General features: G+C 41.7%; 4 protein-coding genes across 11 annotated transcripts in view; 2 read left to right on the top strand and 2 right to left on the bottom strand.

Annotated features, from left to right (window-relative positions):
- LOC135489453 (anaphase-promoting complex subunit 4-like) overlaps positions 1–5,763 on the top strand; it is a 38,005-nt gene extending 32,242 nt beyond the window's left edge. For both annotated transcript variants that reach the window (XM_064774812.1, XM_064774813.1), the window contains 3 exons: positions 4,090–4,269; positions 4,641–4,749; positions 5,030–5,763. In XM_064774812.1, coding sequence (XP_064630882.1) covers positions 4,090–4,269; positions 4,641–4,749; positions 5,030–5,227 — 487 coding nt within the window. In that variant the 3' untranslated portion in view covers positions 5,228–5,763. The remainder of the gene's footprint in view (positions 1–4,089; positions 4,270–4,640; positions 4,750–5,029) is intronic.
- LOC135489457 (uncharacterized) lies at positions 1,859–19,171 on the bottom strand. Of its 6 annotated transcripts, none has more exons than XR_010447161.1 (3): positions 18,896–19,171; positions 15,749–17,325; positions 1,859–1,877 (listed from the first exon to the last, which is right to left on the bottom strand). XR_010447161.1 is itself a non-coding variant. In XM_064774819.1 (2 exons), exons 1-2 carry the CDS (start codon positions 18,907–18,909, stop codon positions 16,332–16,334), a joined length of 1,008 nt encoding a protein of 335 aa, XP_064630889.1. In that variant the 5' UTR covers positions 18,910–19,171; the 3' UTR covers positions 15,314–16,331. The 6 variants fall into 6 exon arrangements, 1 of the variants encoding a protein (XP_064630889.1); XR_010447162.1 differs by lacking the exon at positions 1,859–1,877 and adding an exon at positions 14,272–14,289; XR_010447163.1 differs by lacking the exons at positions 1,859–1,877; positions 18,896–19,171 and adding an exon at positions 17,951–18,074 and having other exon boundaries at positions 15,314–17,325.
- LOC135489459 (probable caffeoyl-CoA O-methyltransferase 2) lies at positions 6,348–10,292 on the bottom strand. Its single transcript, XM_064774821.1, has 6 exons — positions 10,152–10,292; positions 8,942–9,053; positions 8,662–8,767; positions 8,086–8,259; positions 7,819–7,952; positions 6,348–6,939 (listed from the first exon to the last, which is right to left on the bottom strand). The coding sequence occupies exons 2-6, from the start codon at positions 9,041–9,043 to the stop codon at positions 6,775–6,777; spliced, it is 681 nt and encodes a 226-aa protein (XP_064630891.1). The 5' UTR covers positions 9,044–9,053; positions 10,152–10,292; the 3' UTR covers positions 6,348–6,774.
- LOC135489454 (solute carrier family 22 member 7-like) lies at positions 10,324–15,357 on the top strand. 2 transcript variants are annotated; one of them, XM_064774815.1, is made up of 9 exons: positions 10,324–10,414; positions 11,309–11,733; positions 11,913–12,141; positions 12,465–12,660; positions 13,121–13,354; positions 13,623–13,757; positions 14,021–14,221; positions 14,466–14,538; positions 14,753–15,357. In XM_064774815.1, exons 2-9 carry the CDS (start codon positions 11,374–11,376, stop codon positions 14,963–14,965), a joined length of 1,641 nt encoding a protein of 546 aa, XP_064630885.1. In that variant the 5' UTR covers positions 10,324–10,414; positions 11,309–11,373; the 3' UTR covers positions 14,966–15,357. The 2 variants fall into 2 exon arrangements, with proteins under 2 accessions (XP_064630885.1, XP_064630884.1); XM_064774814.1 differs by lacking the exon at positions 10,324–10,414 and having other exon boundaries at positions 11,190–11,733.
- Positions 19,172–19,700: the final 529 nt, after the last annotated feature.

Below are 19,700 nucleotides of genomic sequence, written 5' to 3'. Positions count from 1 at the left end.
CGTTGTCTGAGTAAACCAGTCACTAGACCCTTTCACCTAATCCTTGATCTTTTAGTTGATGTCATTCTATCATGACAATATTTCAATGCATATTGGCTTTGAAAAGCATAAGAGATGTACATGTTTTGTCGGCAAACTGGTTTGAAATAGTCAAAATTTCCTTCCAACATGAATTGGAATACACCTTGTACATCGTAGTACATCAGTGCACTGAGATTTTTTGTAAAAGTGTGTTGAAATTGAGTAAGATTACCATTTCACTCAAGTATGCAAGAATTTCAATGGCAGTACATATACCCCTTACACTGACTTTTCAGACAAACTTGTGTTGAAACTGGTTGGTCTTGAGGTGTATTGTGATAGTTGCCTTTTCCAGCCTACAATAAGTTGTCTAAATGACTCTCCACCCCTGTCTTGTGTCGGCCCCCAGGCACAAAAGGGAAAAGGCAATAGCTGTCTGTATGGGGAAATAGGGTGTTTTGTGACGGTCAAGGGGGCAATTATGGTTGATAAGCTTGTTGGGGGCTTGTGTGGTTGAAGGGACAAAGGGATATCCTGAAAAGTCAGGTCCATATATTTGTGTTGTGCGTGATCAGGTCAGTGTCTTCCACTTGTACATCTGCTTGTACATGTTACTTTCAGGTAAAGTTTTGATATGAATATAGTCACTTTGATGACGCTAGATCTCTGATTTAGAACCTTAGACCCTGTGCAAATCACTTAGCATAATTGTGATAGTGAGGTCATTTGAACGCACTGCAGAATAGACACGTATCTAAAAAACGTGCTTCCCAGTTTTCAAGTAAATGAAATGTTGTACTTCGTACCCTGACAGAAGGGCCACAGATGTACTTGTTCCCCTTCAAGCAAGGGTCCATCTGTCACAGCATAACATAGCCAAACAATTGAAACAATACCACAAAAATTGCCATGATTAAGATTATGGTTCAGTGGTTTAAAGGTTTTATACTCATGACAAAACAAGAGAGAGAATAACAGGAACAATGAGATTTTCAATGTTTCAACAAAAATTATCAGCTTTGTAAATAAATCTACATGAAATTTCTTTTCATGAAGAGATTTCTCGACCCCTAGGGGAGGGGATGTTTCCTAAACGAGAGTCAGTGAGAGTAAAACAGGACCAGATGAATGGTTCTCTAAACCATGAATTGTTCCTGAGGGCTGATATGGGTTTAGAATTCAGTCTGATAACAACCGAGTAATTGCTTGAAGAAAGAGAGTTTAATGTATAGAATTTCACTTCCGGATTTTGCTCTTGTTTACATTGAAATGGTCACGAAATCTGAGATCGTTAAATCACCAACTTTTGTGCCCTTGTTTCTATTTTGCGCCATTGTGAATGAACTGAAAGTCAAATCATGGAACTGATCAGCAAAACCCACATTTGCATTTCGTGCTGATATCTGGGGTTCCTACCTTGTTTAGCGAGAGGCTATCAGAAAAAAAATCTTTAAAAAATTAAAAAATTTTTAGAAATTTTTTGATTTCATAACCTATCGTGGTAAAATTTCTGAGAGGAGGCAATAAAAAAAAAAAAAAAATTTTCACAATAAATTTTGTTCCACCCAATTTTTGAATAAAAAAACGCAATAAACGTCACTCTGCCTACACTTTGAGGAGTGTTGGTGCACCTTGATGATGTGATGTTGCGATATTATGTTGTGACCTGGGGGGGGGGGGGGGGGGCATCGTTGTAGAGAAGAAGGGAATGTGCATGGTGGACGTCAGAGGTTGATAACTGAATATGATGTTTCCTTGAGGACAATGCCCATGGGAGAAGACCTACACGAAACAATACCATGTTTATTCTGCACTCAGTGAAATTTGTCTGTGTGGGGTCACACTGCTGGATTGCACTGAAACGGAAATAGGAGATCTGTGTTATTATGTGGCATGAATCAATTCTACGATAGGAAATATGATTTCAGTGTCTCATCTAGCATCGGTGCGCTGGTGTTAAGAGGTAAACTTCGATAAACCGTTAATAATTGCTTTCAATGCCCATGATACAATGGAGTGTGTAACCATGTCATCTGCAGCTAGGAATTACTCAATGTAGATGTCACCAAAGATATCAAATGAAGAAATGACATTGTAGGGTGCATTTCAACGAGAATGTGTGGTGTGGGATTCTATTCATTCTTACCAGAAGAATATCATGAATGGAAAAGCAGATGTTTCTCTTTATTAGTGAGAATGGAAAAGATAATGATTGGTATTACTCGTAATAGTCAGTACAGTAAGAAAAAGTAATTTTTCAAAAAGTATAGTGTCAGCCCTGATGAAAGGGCCTGCCAGATTTAGCTTGTGCGACACTCTTTATGAACTCCTGTGTCTAATACCTTAGAATGACCAGCCACATTGGAAAGAACTACCAAGAAGGCTCGAACCTTCTGTTCAAGAGGCAGACACTGTCGGGAGGAAAACGAATTCAGACTGACTGTCTCGCGATTAACAAAGGGCAAAGAATAGAAACCATTAACTGAGTGAGACAACTGTACATCTCAAAACCTCTAAATGCAGAAGATGAAAAAATCAGTTCATCATTGCTTGAAACCTAAGAAACCCAGGAGCTTGCAAGTTTCATGATGATGGCAAGCTTTTGAACTGATGAGGTGCCAGAAATTCTTAATGATAGTTATAAACCCAATCAAATTAGATGCCAAGAGAGTTAACAACCTGCCAGAGTTGCTGCCCGTATGGCCGGCTTGATCAGCATGAGCTCAATTGAGTTTGAATACCCCCAACATGGTCAGTGGACAGTCAAGGCCGACAGAAGGTGTGGTCCAGATGGAGTGTGCCAGTCTCAGGTTTGTTTGGTTATAGCCAACATTTCTTGGCTTGCTTGGAGAAAGGTTTGAATCCTTATACTGGGCGAGCTGAGTGAGTGATGAAAAATGTCCTCAACTTACAATGACCATGCAACCTTCCATGATATTGGAGCTCATGTTCTTGATGAGGTGTGATCTGAATGAAGTTTGATAATAGGCAGGCTATAGTGGGGTGATGACACTGACAGAAGGCGTGTTCCAGATGGATCGAACGTTGCGGGAATTTCACAAAAGGATGACACTGGCACTTCATTCATGTTATGACCTTCTATAACAATACGGATGGGGAGGAAATTGTCCGGCGGGAAAATTCCTGCATATGGCCATTTTTGTGCTTGCCATTGAATTGATGATCTAAATGGGCAAATATACCTTGCACTTAGGATTTCAGATGCTGTGTCTCTTGGATAATCTCCATGGTATTGTTAGGATGAGGATGAGGTGATGTCTACAGGCGTGTCATTATTGGTATTCACAGAGCTTAACCCTGTGTGGGGGGGGGGCAGTGTCAGAAATGTGTAAAAGATAATGTGCATCGGGTCATCAATTGGCCCTCTTTCCTGCTTTCCTGGAATTTGCGATGATTAATCTTTCCATCTTTGGTTTGAATTCAGTTGTGACCTGGTTACTCTGCAGTCTGGCAGCCTAGTCAACTCAATCCCTCGCCTTCCTCAGTCTCTGAGCAGAAAGCCTGTGGTCTGTTTGTCCATTGCCTCATTGTTCATATTGCGTCTGCTGATTATGCAGCCTCATGTCCTGTTTAATATTTCCCAATACGACGTGAGCTATTGGAGACTAGCTGAATAGGCTTGTCATAATGCATTCTATAATCCTCTCATTTCCTTTGTTTCATGGTTCCGTGTGCTAATATCGTGCTGAATTATTCTTGATATTAACGATTATTGGGTGGAGGCTGTCTTTGGATAGGATACTGAACTCACTTTAAATGACAATAATTGAGACATAGTCTGTAAAGCTAATTATGGTGTGATTAAATTGAAAGATTGCAACGACCATACTTCAATCTGTTAATTACTTTTTTCCTGAATTTTCAGACAATAAAAATTCTTTTGTTGTTGTTAATTGTAAAATTTAGTTCATGAAGTCAATTATGCAGTCGTAAATCATGAAATTGGCACAAGTGTTTAATTTTCATGTACCCAGTGTAAAGTGCATGAAATTCTAAAATGATTTCAGGGTTGGGCGTTTATGAATTTTCTGGCTTTTGTATTTTCAGACAAAGTCCCCATAAAATCCGTGACATTGCTTGCTATGATGAGAAAACGATATCTGTTCTCCTCGTTGAGGATAACGATGACGCCATGCCCATACTGGTCCAGTTTCCGCTCGCTGCATTGTCCGATGATTATTACAGAGACGTCAATATGATCGGCAGCAGTGTTGATTTAGGAAAAATGTAGGTTCAGGTTTATCATCTCATCTCTGTTGATCTGTCGAGAACCAAACTTTTAATTTTCCTCGATCCTGAATTAAAAAAGATCTGTATTAAACGGCGCCAGGTTACTCAATTGGTGTAAGCAGTTATGCACTTCGGCGTTAAGTCCAAGGCTTCTATTGTTAATAAAATCTCGTGAATGAGATAATGCTGAGTTAAGCCAATGCTAGCGTTTGTCTTCAACACCAATTGAGCAGCTGTACCAAGGACTCGCCACTGACAACTTCAAGAACAATCTTGACACCCTCTGTCCAGACTCAGACGGTGTTTTTGGAGCATGTCATATCTCACATTTTAGAAACACTCACTGATGGTCTGTTTGTCTCTTTCAGTCCTTGTGCAAATGGTGGTCCCATGGTCCCAGAAAGCAGCTACAAAAAGTTAGAAAACATGAAAGCTGTCTCATTTGCTGTCAGTGGAACAAGAAAGGTTGCGTGTGTGGTACGTAAGGATAGTCCTAGTAGGCCTACCAATAAAATAGGTTCAAAGGCAAAGAGGAATTTGCATTTGTTAGGTGTAATTATGATACGAGCTTATAGTGCAGGGAATATGTGGTTCCTTTAATCACCTCTTTATATGGTTTACTAAGCTAAGATGGAGATATGGCCTAGCTGGAGGCAATGTCTCTGTGAAAACATGGCAACCTTGTTGAAGAGCAAGAGAATGAGGAGTTGTTATATACATAGTTCTACTTCATCAATTGAATTTATTCTCATTACAGCTGTTTTCATCCAAACGCCGTGTGCGTCTCTTCCTGATGGACGTCGATGAGGAAGAGGACGAGGATGAAAGTGAGGCTGGCTCACATGATAATACGGCCGCTGATCTGACGGCAGGCGAGGGCAGTAACGATATTGAAGACGAAGACCAAGATGATGACGAGAATAAGGAGAACACGTCTGTCAGGATGGATTTATGAATTAGAAACTTTTAGGACACTTGTTGGTCTCTTGTGCTGCCACCATTGTGTGAAAGACGGAACTGTCATACTCGGAAACTTCTCTGGTCCCTCAAGAATGAAGTCTCAAATTGTCACTTTCAACTTATCAGCTGATATACCATAATGTCAGTATGCCATTGGGGTACCAGAGAGTAAGTTCAGTTATTTGTTCTAACATAAAAGTTCAAGGTGATCTCTAAACTGCTAAAATGATCTTGTTCTATTTGCTGATTAATATGATAATTGCGTTTCTAAAAGTGAAGATAATTGTGCCCTAGAAACAGAATGAGCCTGTTTTTATCACATTTCAGATAAAATTCCAACAATTGAGCTTTTCGTTGCAATGGCACTGTCACTTTTGTACTTTTCTTTCGCTATGAAATCTGCTGGCACGAGTAAAGATTCTTCATTGAGGGATGTCCTCGGATTGATTAGAAAATGTACACAGGCCATTTTTTTCGACGAAAATCGAAGTTATCTACATGTATTTCAAATAAATTGAGGCCGATACCAGACCATACTATTTTTCTAGTTTACTTCAATAAATCAACCTGGTGTGATGTCATACGGTCAGTCCTGGACGGCAAGGCATGTCAGTGGACATCACACCTTGGCTTAGATGGCCACTCCTAACAACTAACCACTGGCCGAGACAGAGGACATCAGCCTCACTTCCTGCATCAATGTTGTTGACGTCTCCAGTCAGGGGGGATATGGAACCTATCATCAAGATAGAGTGAACCAAAAGGAGGAGTCTTAACCCTTGTTGACATCCTCCTGGACATAGAACAGAGGCAACCACCATCCTTCATCTCAGGACAGTCCACGACTGCAGACTTGATGCCAATGTTAGACAGCCAGTTTATTTTGCCCTGTGTGTCCACTTCATAGGCATAGACGTCCGTTCAATCAAGCGTGGCCTAAGTGAAAGACTCGTACATGTATAACTTCGGGTGTTGGCATGCCCCGGCTGATGTCGATTTACGGGACATATTTTTAGCGATGGAAAAACCCACATGTGGTAACGTAAATTCCAAGAAATCAGACCAAGACAAGGGCTGTCATGAGTAAGCAATGAAATAACCCAGAAAGACACAAATCATTTTTCCAGTTTATCTTTGTTTGTTACTGACACTGTGACAAAAATAGATTACAATGACAAAATTGCATTGATTATCTTCTCTTACAAAATCTAACTATGGCACATGTTTGGTAACTTTTACATGACAATTTTAATTGACATTGATTATCAACATAAACATGCCAAGACTAAAACTCATAGGAATGGCGACATCCTTGAGTGGCATTTTGACCAGGGTTTTGGAAGCTCTCCTTCAAAACAACGACCTGAGAAACTTGTTTTAACATCATGTCTAAAACTTAACAAGAGTGAACAAAGAAATCATCCTGCTACTGAATTACTGTATCACCTAACTATACTCTCTAATTAAAAACAATCTAAAGATTATCAAGCAACCGGCATTACACTTGTCTAGGCCTGCTTTCTATTTACTTGCACATTTGTTCTATGCATATGGCTTGAAGACCAGTGTAGTTCCATCTCCAATGGTGAGCATACTAACATCAACTCGCTTGTCTTTGTGAATTTTATCATTAAGTAATCGTAACGCGACTGTGTCAGGGTCAGGGTCGTTGTTTGCTTCATCAAAAACTTTACCACCCCAAAGAACCTGTAATGATAGAATAGATCATGTCAGAATAGATCACAACAGAATAGAACACAACAGAATCGATCACAACAGAATTGATCACAACAGAATAGATCATGTAAGAATCGATCACAACAGAATAGATCATGTTAGAATAGATCACAACAGAATTGATCATGTAAGAATCGATCACAACAGAATCGATCACAACAGAATCGATCACAACAGAATCGATCACAACAGAATAGATCATGTAAGAATAGATCACAACAGAATTGATCATGTAAGAATCGATCACAACAGAATAGATCATGTAAGAATCGATCACAACAGAATAGATCATGTAAGAATAGATCACAACAGAATAGATCATGTAAGAATTGATCACAACAGAATAGATCATGTAAGAATTGATCACAACAGAATAGATCATGTAAGAATCGATCACAACAGAACAGATCATGTAAGAATAGATCACAACAGAATAGATCACAACAGAATAGATCATGTAAGAATAGATCACAACAGAATAGATGATGTAAGAATAGATCACAACAGAATTGATCATGTAAGAATCGATCACAATAGAATCGATCATGTGAGAATCGATCATTTAAGAATCGATCACTTAAGAATCGATCATGTAAGAATAGAGCAATGATAAAATAGATCATGATAGTGAGTATATCCTGATCAGAATAGATTGTGATAGCATGCTTCACGTTGGATGTCAGTAGGGGACTGCAGTCACAACGACAGGAGTTGATCAAATAACAAAAAATTGTGTTTTACATAGCACTAGGTTATACAATATCTACCCGACGAAAACTTATATCTCTAGGTCTAGTAAGCCATGAGCAGCAGCAGATCAATAGCCTTGAGACTTAGTTCCTTACTTACGTTATCAATAGCGATAAAACCTCCTGGTCGAAGCAAAATGAGCGCCTTCTCATAATATTCATCATAATCAGTCTTATTGGCGTCAATGAAGATGAAGTCGAAAGTACCAGCTTCACCACTGCCAATGAGGGATTCTGAAAATGTGATATGATCTAATGGATTAGCTATAATCAATGATCTTTTGGTCAAAGTGTCGGACTTCCTGTTATTCTGGAATACAATCAGGCAATGATTATTCTTAACTCCAATGAAAAGACATGAACTTACGCATTGTCTCGCCTGCTGGTGCAATCCTGAGGTCTATTATGCCATCGACTCCAGCTTCCTTCCAAAATGGCTTCCCTATGCTCGTAAATTCTTCCGATATGTCGCAGGCAATCACTTTACCGTCAGGAGGTAGAGCAAGAGCAGCAGACAGGGCACTGTAACCTGTATAAACACCTTAAACAAAATCAGGTAAACAGTAAACAAACATATATCAACCGTCCATAGTTCTTCAAAGTGACCCCATGTCTCCGTATGACAAATGTGACCCGGTAACGGACAAAAGACTGTAACATACTCAAACATTGTTGATTTTGTGTTTACTTCTAATTTCGATAGATGGCGCAGTAAAGCATGAAGGAAGCTATTGGTTAAACCAGAGCGGTTCTATTACATTTTTTTCACAGCGTAAATTTGAAGGACAAAAAGTCTGAGAATCTGCAGTTCCTTTGGTGATATTATTGACTATTGGTTGAGCCAGCAGTGTTTGACCAGTAATAGGATGTGGTAATCTAAGGAAAGTGACTTGCCCAATGGTGTACGATCGAAACGTAGATTCATTCAAGCAAATCAACTTACCCACATCAATAGTTTTCTTTGCCTTGATCATCTTCAAGAGGTTCATGATGAGTTGCAGTTCATCAGTGGAACCTAGCATTCGACACCATGGATGTTCTAATGTTCTCTGAAATGGATAAATTTATGCAAATTCAGTTCATCAGTGGAACCAAACATTCTGCACCATGAATGTTGCTTTGTATCAATTGTAACCATGCCAAAGAACTGGTCCACGTCCCAAAAATGAAGCTGAGCTGGACCAGACGACCAAATTGAACTTGACGTGTGATAACATACAGACCTTAATCAGCTTTTCCTGCACAGGATGAAGTCGGAGAGAATGGTTTGAACAATACAAGATCCTAGGATCTGTGGATGTTTGCGATTTGTGGCCGACGGACATGCTGACTATTCTGAAAGAGAGTAGAAAATGACACTTCAATCTAGCTGATCAGCAATCCTCTGCCTCACGACTGGCTAATGACCTGCCTAACCACCGCTGTCCAATATATCGGACAAAATATCATGATGGCATAATTGATATACGACATAATTGGACAACCCAAACTATAATGAGACCTCACTGAAGTGTTTTGACACAATCAGCCAGAGATACAGGTTTTAGACTCCTACCTCGTTGAAATATCAAGAGGTGGATTGAGTTTATTGACTGGTGCCAGGATATGACAATAGATAGGACATTGACCCAATACCTCACACTGAACTAGTTGGGACACAACAGGACAACCAAGCCAATGGACAAACCAGCCAGTATAAACTGCTCACTGCACTGATATGTTTAAAGGGGGGCTGTAGGCAGGAGTAAAGGGGCTCTTCAGGCGACACATATACACTGTAAGGGCCCTAGGTCATGTAAGATTCAGCACTATATTCCTCGTATAAGCGTGAATCATTTCGACGTACTGTGAGATATGGAGACCCCTATTGGCTACTTCGTGCAACTTTATCTTGCCGGCCTGGCTGCTGCCTACATTGTCCCTTTAACTACATTTTAGTTCAAAGAAATACCACCAGGTAAAACGATGGCGCTGCCCATCAGAGGTCAAATTTCGTTTGTGCCTCTACAGGGTGGCCCAGAGTTATTTTCTCTTACACAATGGATACACAAAGAATTCTATTGCAAGGGAAAACTCCCGAGTCTCCCTGTAGTGTCAAGATTGATCAGAGGTCTGTCGCCTGTGGCGAAACTTATATTGAATTTGGGTTGTCCTATTGTCACATCCCACCAAGCGTTCTAAGGAACCTTAGGGACAGTGTTGGCTATCCTTAGAACAATTTGAATGAGTAACCAGACAGACTATCACTATCTATTAGTATTAAAGAAGGAACGAAATCAGCACCGCTAGTCTGCTATTACAACTTTGTGGCAGAAACATCAGAGCCCCGTTGTAACGGATAGGCCCTACTAGTAGGCTATGTCACTCGCTCTAGAGACTCAATGATGATAACAAAACGCGAAGATTCGAAACCAGGAGAGGAAATCTACTTACGCGCACTGTTTCTAAGGGGAAAATCAACGGCCTTGTTTCACACTCCCACCCTATCTTGGTCAGCTGACTCGAGAGATAGGGAGGAGGTAAAATTGTGCGCAAGTTATTTTGGCGGGAAATTCAAATCACATTGTTCTGCGATAATTGCTGCAAGTGTGATTGCGAACCAACCCTCGCCGAACTGGAAAATATAAAGATGCGTATAGTCTACCGGGAAAGAACTTATGAGAAAAACTAACGCGAATGATTTGGCAGCATCATAGGTGAGTCAAATACAAAGTACAATAGAACCTCCCCTTGCGGACACCTCTGCCAGGCGGACACCTCCGCATTACGGACATGTTCGTTCAGTCCCGATTTTTTCTAAGTCATTTGCTTTAACCAAAACCTCTGTAGAGCGGACACCTCTCTACTCCGAATTGCACCAAGGCCATGGTGACTTTTTGGTCCAATCACCTCATAATTACGGACAGTAAGCAAAAACAATGGCTTCCCGTGTTCACTTAGGTAGTCGATTAGACCAGAGTCTTTCTATACAGATATTGTATAGAAAGACTCTGATTAGACCTAACAGGTGTGAAGTTTGCGTATTTGATGAACATAATTAGACACTGTGTTCAGCGTTAATTACAGGGTGGAGTGAATTCAATGTCCGTTGCTCTCCTATGTTTCGTTTAATTTTCTTCACTGCTCATCACATTGCCAAGCTACTGTATATTCTAACATTAATTGCAGTCCATTGAGTTGTTTGTCCCCTTGTGCTCTAATTTATACAAAGAATAAAGCTTGATGTGTACATGGAGGTCTTTATAATACCTCCATGATGTGTAGTAGCTCAATCAAATGCTTTTATACAACTAATTAAGGATGTACGCTGTCTATGTAGTATGTAGCGTACGAACTCAACCTGCATATATCAATGTTGGCAAATTCATATGACATCCACTAGAAATGCCATAAGGTATTGCAATAAAGTTCGCATATAAATTGCATCATGCAAATTGTTTGAAGTAGTTAATATTCAAAATTAAATCAGATGGAATATGTAATACCCCGGTACGCAGACTTAGCTTCACAACCCCGTGTTCATACACATGAATCCACTTTTTGGACAATAATGGCATAACCTCCCTATCATGGACACCTCTACATTACAGACACCAACGCTCAGTCCCACGGGTGTCCACAATAGAGAGGTTGTATTGTAACATCAAATACAAAAATGGAAGAAAAACGGAAGCCGATATTCGAGGATGTGTTCGAACTGATGGGAGGCGCGGGCTGTTTTCAAGTCGGTCTCTACTTCCTATGCTGCGGCATCGAGGTTTCAGTTGCCCTGTCGGTTGTCTTCTATTACTTCGAATACGCTAATCCTGGATGGACATGTGCTCCAGAATCAAACGCTACGGGGGCGATGCGATATAATTTCACGGCGCAGGGTCAACATGCCTGGACCGGACTTGAAAATATTACGGCGGCGTTTGAAAACGAGACGTCGCTCAAAGACTACTGCCCTGCGGATGGATCTACCCGATGTGAAAATTTGAAGTATGCCAGCGATTTCACGTCCATTTCAACGGAGGTAAGTCAAGTTGGAAATTCAGGGCGCGATCCCATTTTGATGTGCTTTTTCTGAGTGCAAGACGCCTCTCCCAACAGCCTCCCACCACTACTAGTGTATACCTCCTCGAATACAAATGGAACACAGTCATGTGTACGTGACTTTTCTGCAAAATTCTTCTTCTTCTTCCCTGATTCCAGTGGGACTTCATCTGCAACAGGCGCTACCTCGGCCGACTAACAGCAAGTCTTTACTTCGTCGGCGTCCTCGTCGGTTCCTGTGGGAGCGGCTACTTTTCGGACAGCTATGGGCGCAGGAGGACGCTACTGGCCATGTGGGTGATGCTAATTGTGTCGCAGACGATATCTGGCTTTTCGCCCGTCTGGGAGATGTATTTGCCAGTGAGGATACTGGCTGGAATTATGGCAGGTACGGAATGAAAAGTCAGAACAAAGTTTGTTCTGAAAAGTCATTTTCAAACTAACTTAGTCTAGATTGTTTAATATCATTTTCAGGGGCGTAGCTCGCTTTTAGGTCTTGGCGTTAGGGAGGCTAATGATACTTTTTGAAACACATTTTTTGTGACTTCTGCGGACTTCTGCCTCAGTCTGTACCTTAACTATTACCCATCTTCACCCTCAATGAATTGACATTGCTCTGACAGCTTCCAGACAACGCGCGTGGATGCTGCGGAGGCAATACCGCTGGAAGCTCAGTATGCTAATAACCATGACCATGCATTTCTACTCTAGGAGGATGTTCGACAGTAGCCATGATTCTCCCAATGGAGTATTTTGGCCCAAGGTACCGAATAATAACCTCAAATCGTATTGGCTGGCAGATAGGAGGCCTACTGCTGGCTCTTGTCGGTTACTTAACCCGGAGTTGGCAATACACTGCCATGGCTAACGGGCTGATGATGGTTCCACTAGTCCCCTTGATTGCAATGTACGTACCCTATAGACTGACGAGACTATGTGCGCATATGGTGGCGTATAAGTGATAGGCAGAGTGTCGAGGATTACTGATCGAGAGGTCTTGGGTTCGAACAGCTCCTTTAGCTCGCTTTAATGCAACAATACCTTCACCTCAAACATCGTACTACGCATACATGTAACTTTCGGGAGCATGTCCAAATGTGGTGACGGACTCTTGAGGATGCAATAATTGCCTTCGGTGCAACGAAAGCATTTTCCGGCAAACGCAAGTAGACTAAACGAATAACCAACTACATGGTACTACTAGTAGTTTCGGGTGTCGATTTGACGTAAGAGTCACTGGAATTGGCGAACTCGACAAGGCTAGCAACGACGTCTGCAGTTGTCTTATTTGAGGAGCTTTGTTGACGCCTAAAGAACAATTTGTCTCATCAATGTATCGTCTCAAGTATACCTCTCCATCTTTCCAGCTTCATGCCGGAGAGTGCGCGCTGGTCCATGCAGAAGGGTCGCATCAAGGAGGCTAAGGGTTGGATCAAGCGAATTGCCAAATGTAACGGAAAACCTCAGCCGGATTTGACTATTCTGGATGACATCGCGGAGGCAGAGAGGGACAAGATGCGCACGACCAAGAATCTAACATATCTTGATTTATTTCGTACCAAGAGATATATGCTTCGGACGTCGGCACTCTTTCTTGCATGGTAGGGTATTGAAATTGATGAAAGAATTGTCGTCCAACTTCGATGGTCGATGGCTGAGTTCCAATTTGTTGTTTACACCGAAGTTTGTGGTGATTATCACTGCTACAAAGAATCTCGTCTGCGAGAAAACCCGGTAATCGCTCGGCCGGGGTTGGATATTGACGACAGGTTGTGAGATCTCCGATTCTTATAGCCATTTTTGTTGGATGCGATCATGGTCGCTGTTTGCAGCGATGTCCTAAAGTGATCTCTCAGTTTTCTGTTTCAGGTTTGACATATCATTGATATCCTATGGTATCGGTGCTGACATGGAGGTATTGACAGGGAGCATGTACTTAAACACCACCATCATGAGTTTATGTCTCCTAGTTTTGGGGTGGATGACGATTCCTGTCGCAAATAGGTGAGACTGCGCATTTCTAGTAAAGCCGGTGATGAACCACGCTGGTGTTGTGCAAGGCTGATGAGGCCAACGCCTACTCTTTCTGCTTCAACTGAGTAAAGCTTTGAACTCCAAGAATGCAATGAATTACATGTATGTTATACCGAATGATATCTTCAGGCACTAATCTTCACAATTGAAGGAAATTTTTAAAACATGTTTTTCAAAAGATTTGGGAGAAGATATACTGTTGAATAGGCTCATTTGGCTTCGTTTCTTTCCAGGATTGGTCGGTTAAAGACCTACATAATCTACAAAACGGGTCTCATATCCTGCATGGTTGTGTCAATGTCGCTAGCATTAGTCGACGAAAAACAATACGCCGTCTACATCACCGCTGTTGTCCTATTCAGCTATGTTTGGCAGTCAGGAGTCTGGGCTCTGGTGTTCGTCTTTGCGACCGAGGCATTCCCGACTCTATTGAGGTAGGTCGTATGGACCACAATCAAGCCGCCCATACCTTCACATAATTTTGGGGAATTGCAAAATTTGACTGAAAGAGAAATGCTTTCAGGTCATGCTAACATTGAAAACTCGATAATTACTGCTTTACACTTTTCCCAAAGTGTTAAGTTGGGATCTAGGATGTAGGCAACTCTGGCAATATATGAAGTTCCTTTCTCAGAATTTCTCTACCCTACGAGTGCAATTTTCTTATCGTGATTTCAGAACAAGGGCCAGTGCAGTTGGAAATATTGCTTCCAGAGTGGCCGGGATAGTAGCCCCACAGATTGGTCTGCTGGTGAGTTACCCGTTCGTTCGAATAGTGCTAAGGTCAAAGTTGAAGGCATATATTGGCTAAAGCTTTACCGTAGTTTGACCTTTGCCTTGATGAAATTAGTTACATAATGATATGAATGGAAAGGAGGGATTTGGACGAAGCGATTGTCTCCTGTTCCAACGAATCCTTCGTCGTGATGACCATCTTCCTGTGATGTTTATCATCTTATTTGCAGACTGTGTACCATGCCTCCATCCCATATATCATCTATCTGACAGTGGGGGTCGTCTCAACGATCCTGGTCAAACTGGGGATACCCGAGACCAACAATAAACCACTGATGGAGGATTTACCCGAGAAGATCAAGGAGAGGGATCTTGAAAGTACGGGACATCGGGAGAACGAACGGCTTGATGAACAAGAGGAAATATTGAACACCACCCTGTAACGTCTTTAAGGGATGCCAATGGATATTACAGGGTACTTGTTTTCCCTTTCGTTTTTTCACTGTAAATCTTAGACACGGGCGCCAACATGGCCCTGGCTCTATCAAGGTGATTGTAAACATACTCTGTCACTGTCACTGACAAATTCCCCCCCAAAGATGCCATGCAATTTATGACCACACTGTGATAAAGATGAGTGATATTTCAGGGAAAGTCTTGTCATGAAAATCATGACTTAAATCTTCGGGACAGAAATCTAGAGTTGACAGAGAATTCGTTCTGTAGAAATCAGTTAGTTTCCACCATTAGTTAGTTTTATAGCCTGTGATACAAGGTCTTCCAAACGTGTGTGGTTTTATATTCAGTGTACATTTTATTAATAAAAACTTATTATTATTCTCAAATCAATATGAAATGCATATGTACTTTGGTGAATAATTCTTTCGAGAAGAAAAATGAGACCAAGATATTTCGTTTTGATTCAGTAGTTTCACTAGCTGCTGGGCAGAACCCATTTTGTGAACCAGATTTGGGCCGAGTAAAATTCAGACTTGTTTTCGGCTTTTGAACTAAAACTACTGGACCAAATCGATCATGGTGTCACTTTTTCTCAATATCGTCTGATATTCCATCCATTTACTTGCCTGGCAGGTACCTTTGTTGAAAGTGGAACATATAGATATATAGTGTTTTGGTTTTTTTTGTCACAGAATATAGGCAGACGTGATGTCCTATAGGTATGGAGCGTTTTGCAATGAAGCGTGATTTGAAACTACAACACTTACTGTAGAAACTCCTCTGAGTCGTTGATAGCAATGCTAAAGATGCGAACAGTACAGCAACAATGGTTTCACAGGACGGCACAGAGATGTTTCTGCAGTCTGGCACATGAGTCCTTGACCTGTATGTGGAAGGTGCGCTGTGTTCTTCAAAACGATCACTCAGCTTAAACAAATATTCCCTTTCATTGTCTCTGTTTCTTCTACTTAGTATTTACATTGTAAAATATTTGCAGTTGTCACAGGTATCGTGTTCCAAAAAAGGACTTTTCAACAACTAGACTATACTTCTACAGTAGGTTTTATCCCACGACATGATGGGCCCATGTCCGATGATTGCACACCTATATACATGTTGTATACATATTTATGATACACCACATAAATTCCTCATATTATTGTTTCTCCCCGATATATATTCCCACTTGAGATCGCAAGAAAATTGTGTCCAACATCAAGCTGAACTGTCTCCTTCACACCACAGCCGGGTTTTTATTTTTCATTTCCCAGTTTGCTCCCGTTAGTCAGGTGAATCTAGTGCTTCGATTATTAGATGATAACAAATCCCATGTGTAAGTCTAAATATTATTTATTGCTGCGCCAATGAATTTCGGAGTAACGCCTCCTGATGGCGGTTCATTGCACGTGTACCTACAGGTTCCATATCCGGTTCCGTGAAAACGGAACTACGGTCACATCTCCTGGTCCGGCCATGCGTAGCAGATAACTCAGAGGAACTTGAATAGTCAATCTTCGAATCACTGTACTCGGGCTCATCCGAGTAAGGTCTTGGATAATCCTGAAACTGAGAAGATTCGTCCACATGGTAATACGTTATGTCACGTGTTTGCTCTCGCGAGATGAAATGTGGCGCTTTTGATTTGAGGGGCTTATTGTCTTCAGTTTCATAAATGACGGCCAACTCTCCTCGGCAAGGTCTGCCAGCGCTGTCTTTGCGATTGCACCACTGATTATACTTGCAGAGCACTGCCTGCACAGTTGAGGCGACCAATTCAAACATGGCGACCGTTATTATGAGTCCGTGTACGGCAATGGAAGCCCGGATGATCTGCTGGTTGTATCTCAAGACGGGGAATCCTGTGCTGCCTCCAGATGAACGCTCAAAGTAGAAGAAATAAGAAGTGTCATTTACATGTTTAAGATCGTCTGATATTCCAAAGCCTGCCACAATGAAAATCAAGCACGATGACAACCCCGCCAAAAAAGACGTCACGAAGCAGATAAGAACTGATTTGTGCGTTTTGGCACGTGATGACCAGATTGCTAAACATCCGGCTGCGACTATGATCAATCCACCCCAAATTCCTGCAGCGATTTTCGAATGTGATGCGTTCACGGCGACCGCAGCACTTCCTAGAAGAATACACAGTAATCCGCAGATGATTTGGGAGACGCCGACGATGATAGCGACTCTGGTATTGTAGTACCAGTCAATGTCTTGTCTTGGCGGCGATTTCGGCATCTTGGATTTTTCGTTGCAATCTGCTGTCTCTATCTGTAGGGGATCTAACATCCTCGAGTCATCATATGCGCGGTCATGGACGCCAAATGGGGATTTGGACCTGAAACAACAGCGAACACAATAATTATTAAAGACCGTATGTGGCTGTTTCGCCTGCAAAAGGGCTAGCATGGCATAATGCGGCCTGGCAATATTTGTTGATTCCTCAGTGAGCCACCTACGAATATCTCCAGCAAAAATTAGGCAAACCTTGAATGACAGAACTCCACTCAACTGACGTTATCCACAGACGTCCTCAGAGTCAAAGGCCTCTATTAAGTATGTCAATGAGAATGAATAATTCCGAAATTGTTGAGCGTGCACCGGCCACCAAGACGATTGAACTCTAAATGCCGCCAAACAAAGCTTCGCCTGAACAACCCCCTAAATTGTGAATGGTAAAGTCACTTTATTGCTCCAAATAATCAGATAATGCGAAATCCGGGGCGGAATCCGACTGACTGTTGAGGTGCGCCTTGAGGTAGCGCACTCATGACGTCACATTCGGAAATGCGGGGGAAGGCTTACACTTCCGTATGCTACTAGAATAGGGGGGTGGGGACGGAAGGAATGCCATGACTCCCAAGTTGGAATTGTGGGGTTTTTGTGAGTTTCTTCATGCTAAAGGTGAATTTTCTTAACGTCGTTGTGTTTTTTGTTTCTCCACAACCTTTGTGATAACCTACCTGTGCTGTGAATGAATTAGGTTATGTTACGACTCGTTCAGTCTCGCAACTGAGAAATGTTTTGAAAAATCCAAACGAAAGACTAGTGTTCTATATTTCACAATTCACCATATGCTCTTCTGCGCTGAGGTTATTAATGACCCATGACGGCATGAACCAACTGGTTGAATTGGAACGGGATATTCAGTTTAGGAACCTCCCCATCACGACCACGGACTGCCTCCCTGTCATGAGACACAGCGGCTGGCGGCATGCGCGTGTATGGTAAGCAGCTCGGGTCGGGTGACTTCACGAGTGTGATGCGCGTCAGATTAGAGAGGGTTGTCCTTCGACAGGTTTGAAGCATTTCTTATGAGAGTTTATCGTTTCAATATTGTATTCACATTTTCATAAACATTTAAATACAAGCTATCAATAAATTCAAAGCGATTTCTCAATGGACGCACAGCTGTATGTGTAAGCTGTGATACTAAGTATATAAAAATCTGAATGGATATGTCCCACTATTTTAAAAGACATGCTTATGTAGCGAATCAGAATGTAAAATTCGTATTGCACGATGATGTTAATCTTTGCTTGACAGACTATCACCAATTTATGTCGGCTATCATCGGTTCGATTGAAACTTATTGGTATATATTTGTATATTGCAAGAAATAGTAGCAGTGACCCGTTCCCAGTGAAGATTTTTGAATAGTCACGCCAGGGGTCCATCTCAATATAGCTTTGATAATCTCGCCAAGAATTTGTCAAGGGATTGGCGTGTGGGTGTGCTAAAATCATACCGTGACGTATACGTTAAAAACTGCATTCTTCAGAGGAGTATTGCGCAGCTAAACAAAATGAAAGTTGGAATGTTAACAATCATTCCTACACAATGCACCTGGTTCGCGAATCTGTCCCATCCTAGGCACATGCACAACCATTTCAATATCACAGTCTTACCCTAGAATCTTCATCTCGTCAGTTCTATCCACAGGCCCTTTCCTTAAACCATGCACATCAGCTTGGAGAGATCCTACTCCTAATCAACATGGTGACAAATAGCAACACAGCGAGGCCGTCACAACACCATCTTTGCACAATCCAAAATTTGAGATTGAGGTCGCGTGGCAACTGATTTGGAACTTTCTTGCGCCATCATGACCAATCTCGTCGTCATTACCATTCTCTGCAACTTTGTGCATGTAAACCCCACAGATAGGACAGACGCGGCATAATAGTGACGATGTTTGTTTGGTTTGGGAACCACACCCCTTAAGGCATGACCAGAGAATGCAGCGTCTCATTGGGCATGATTATACGTGTTAAAGGAATTCTGTCCTGCTGATTTGTTGTGCTTCATCCACCTTATTTCTCATAAAATGGCACAAAGGCGAAGATGCGCTTAATTGCTGATTGCTCGAGTTGGTTGGTACACTTTCGCTCAGGCGAAACCGACTATGGACATCAACGCTGAAGATGTATCCAATAATAGAGAGGTGTAGTTCAGCAACGTTCAAAGTTACGCAGCACGATTGCGTTTTCAGAGCTTTGCCCTCTGTGCGGCTATGTACGGAATGTCACATCACCTTTAACACACCAATCATTGAGAGGACATGATGAACATCATTTTCCTCTTCGCTCTGATTATTTTATATCCTTTTGTTCGCCGCTCTTCAGCTCCGGGTCATGTTGAGTTGCCAGTTGTTGATATGGAAACATGAAACTCGGAGAGCAAGAAATTGGAGCGAACACGTCATGCACAGTT

The sequence above is a fragment of the Lineus longissimus genome, chromosome 6 (assembly GCF_910592395.1).
Source record: "Lineus longissimus chromosome 6, tnLinLong1.2, whole genome shotgun sequence".
NCBI classification, from domain to species: Eukaryota; Metazoa; Nemertea; class Pilidiophora; order Heteronemertea; family Lineidae; genus Lineus; species Lineus longissimus.
This window is presented reverse-complemented; position numbering and strand designations above follow the sequence as displayed.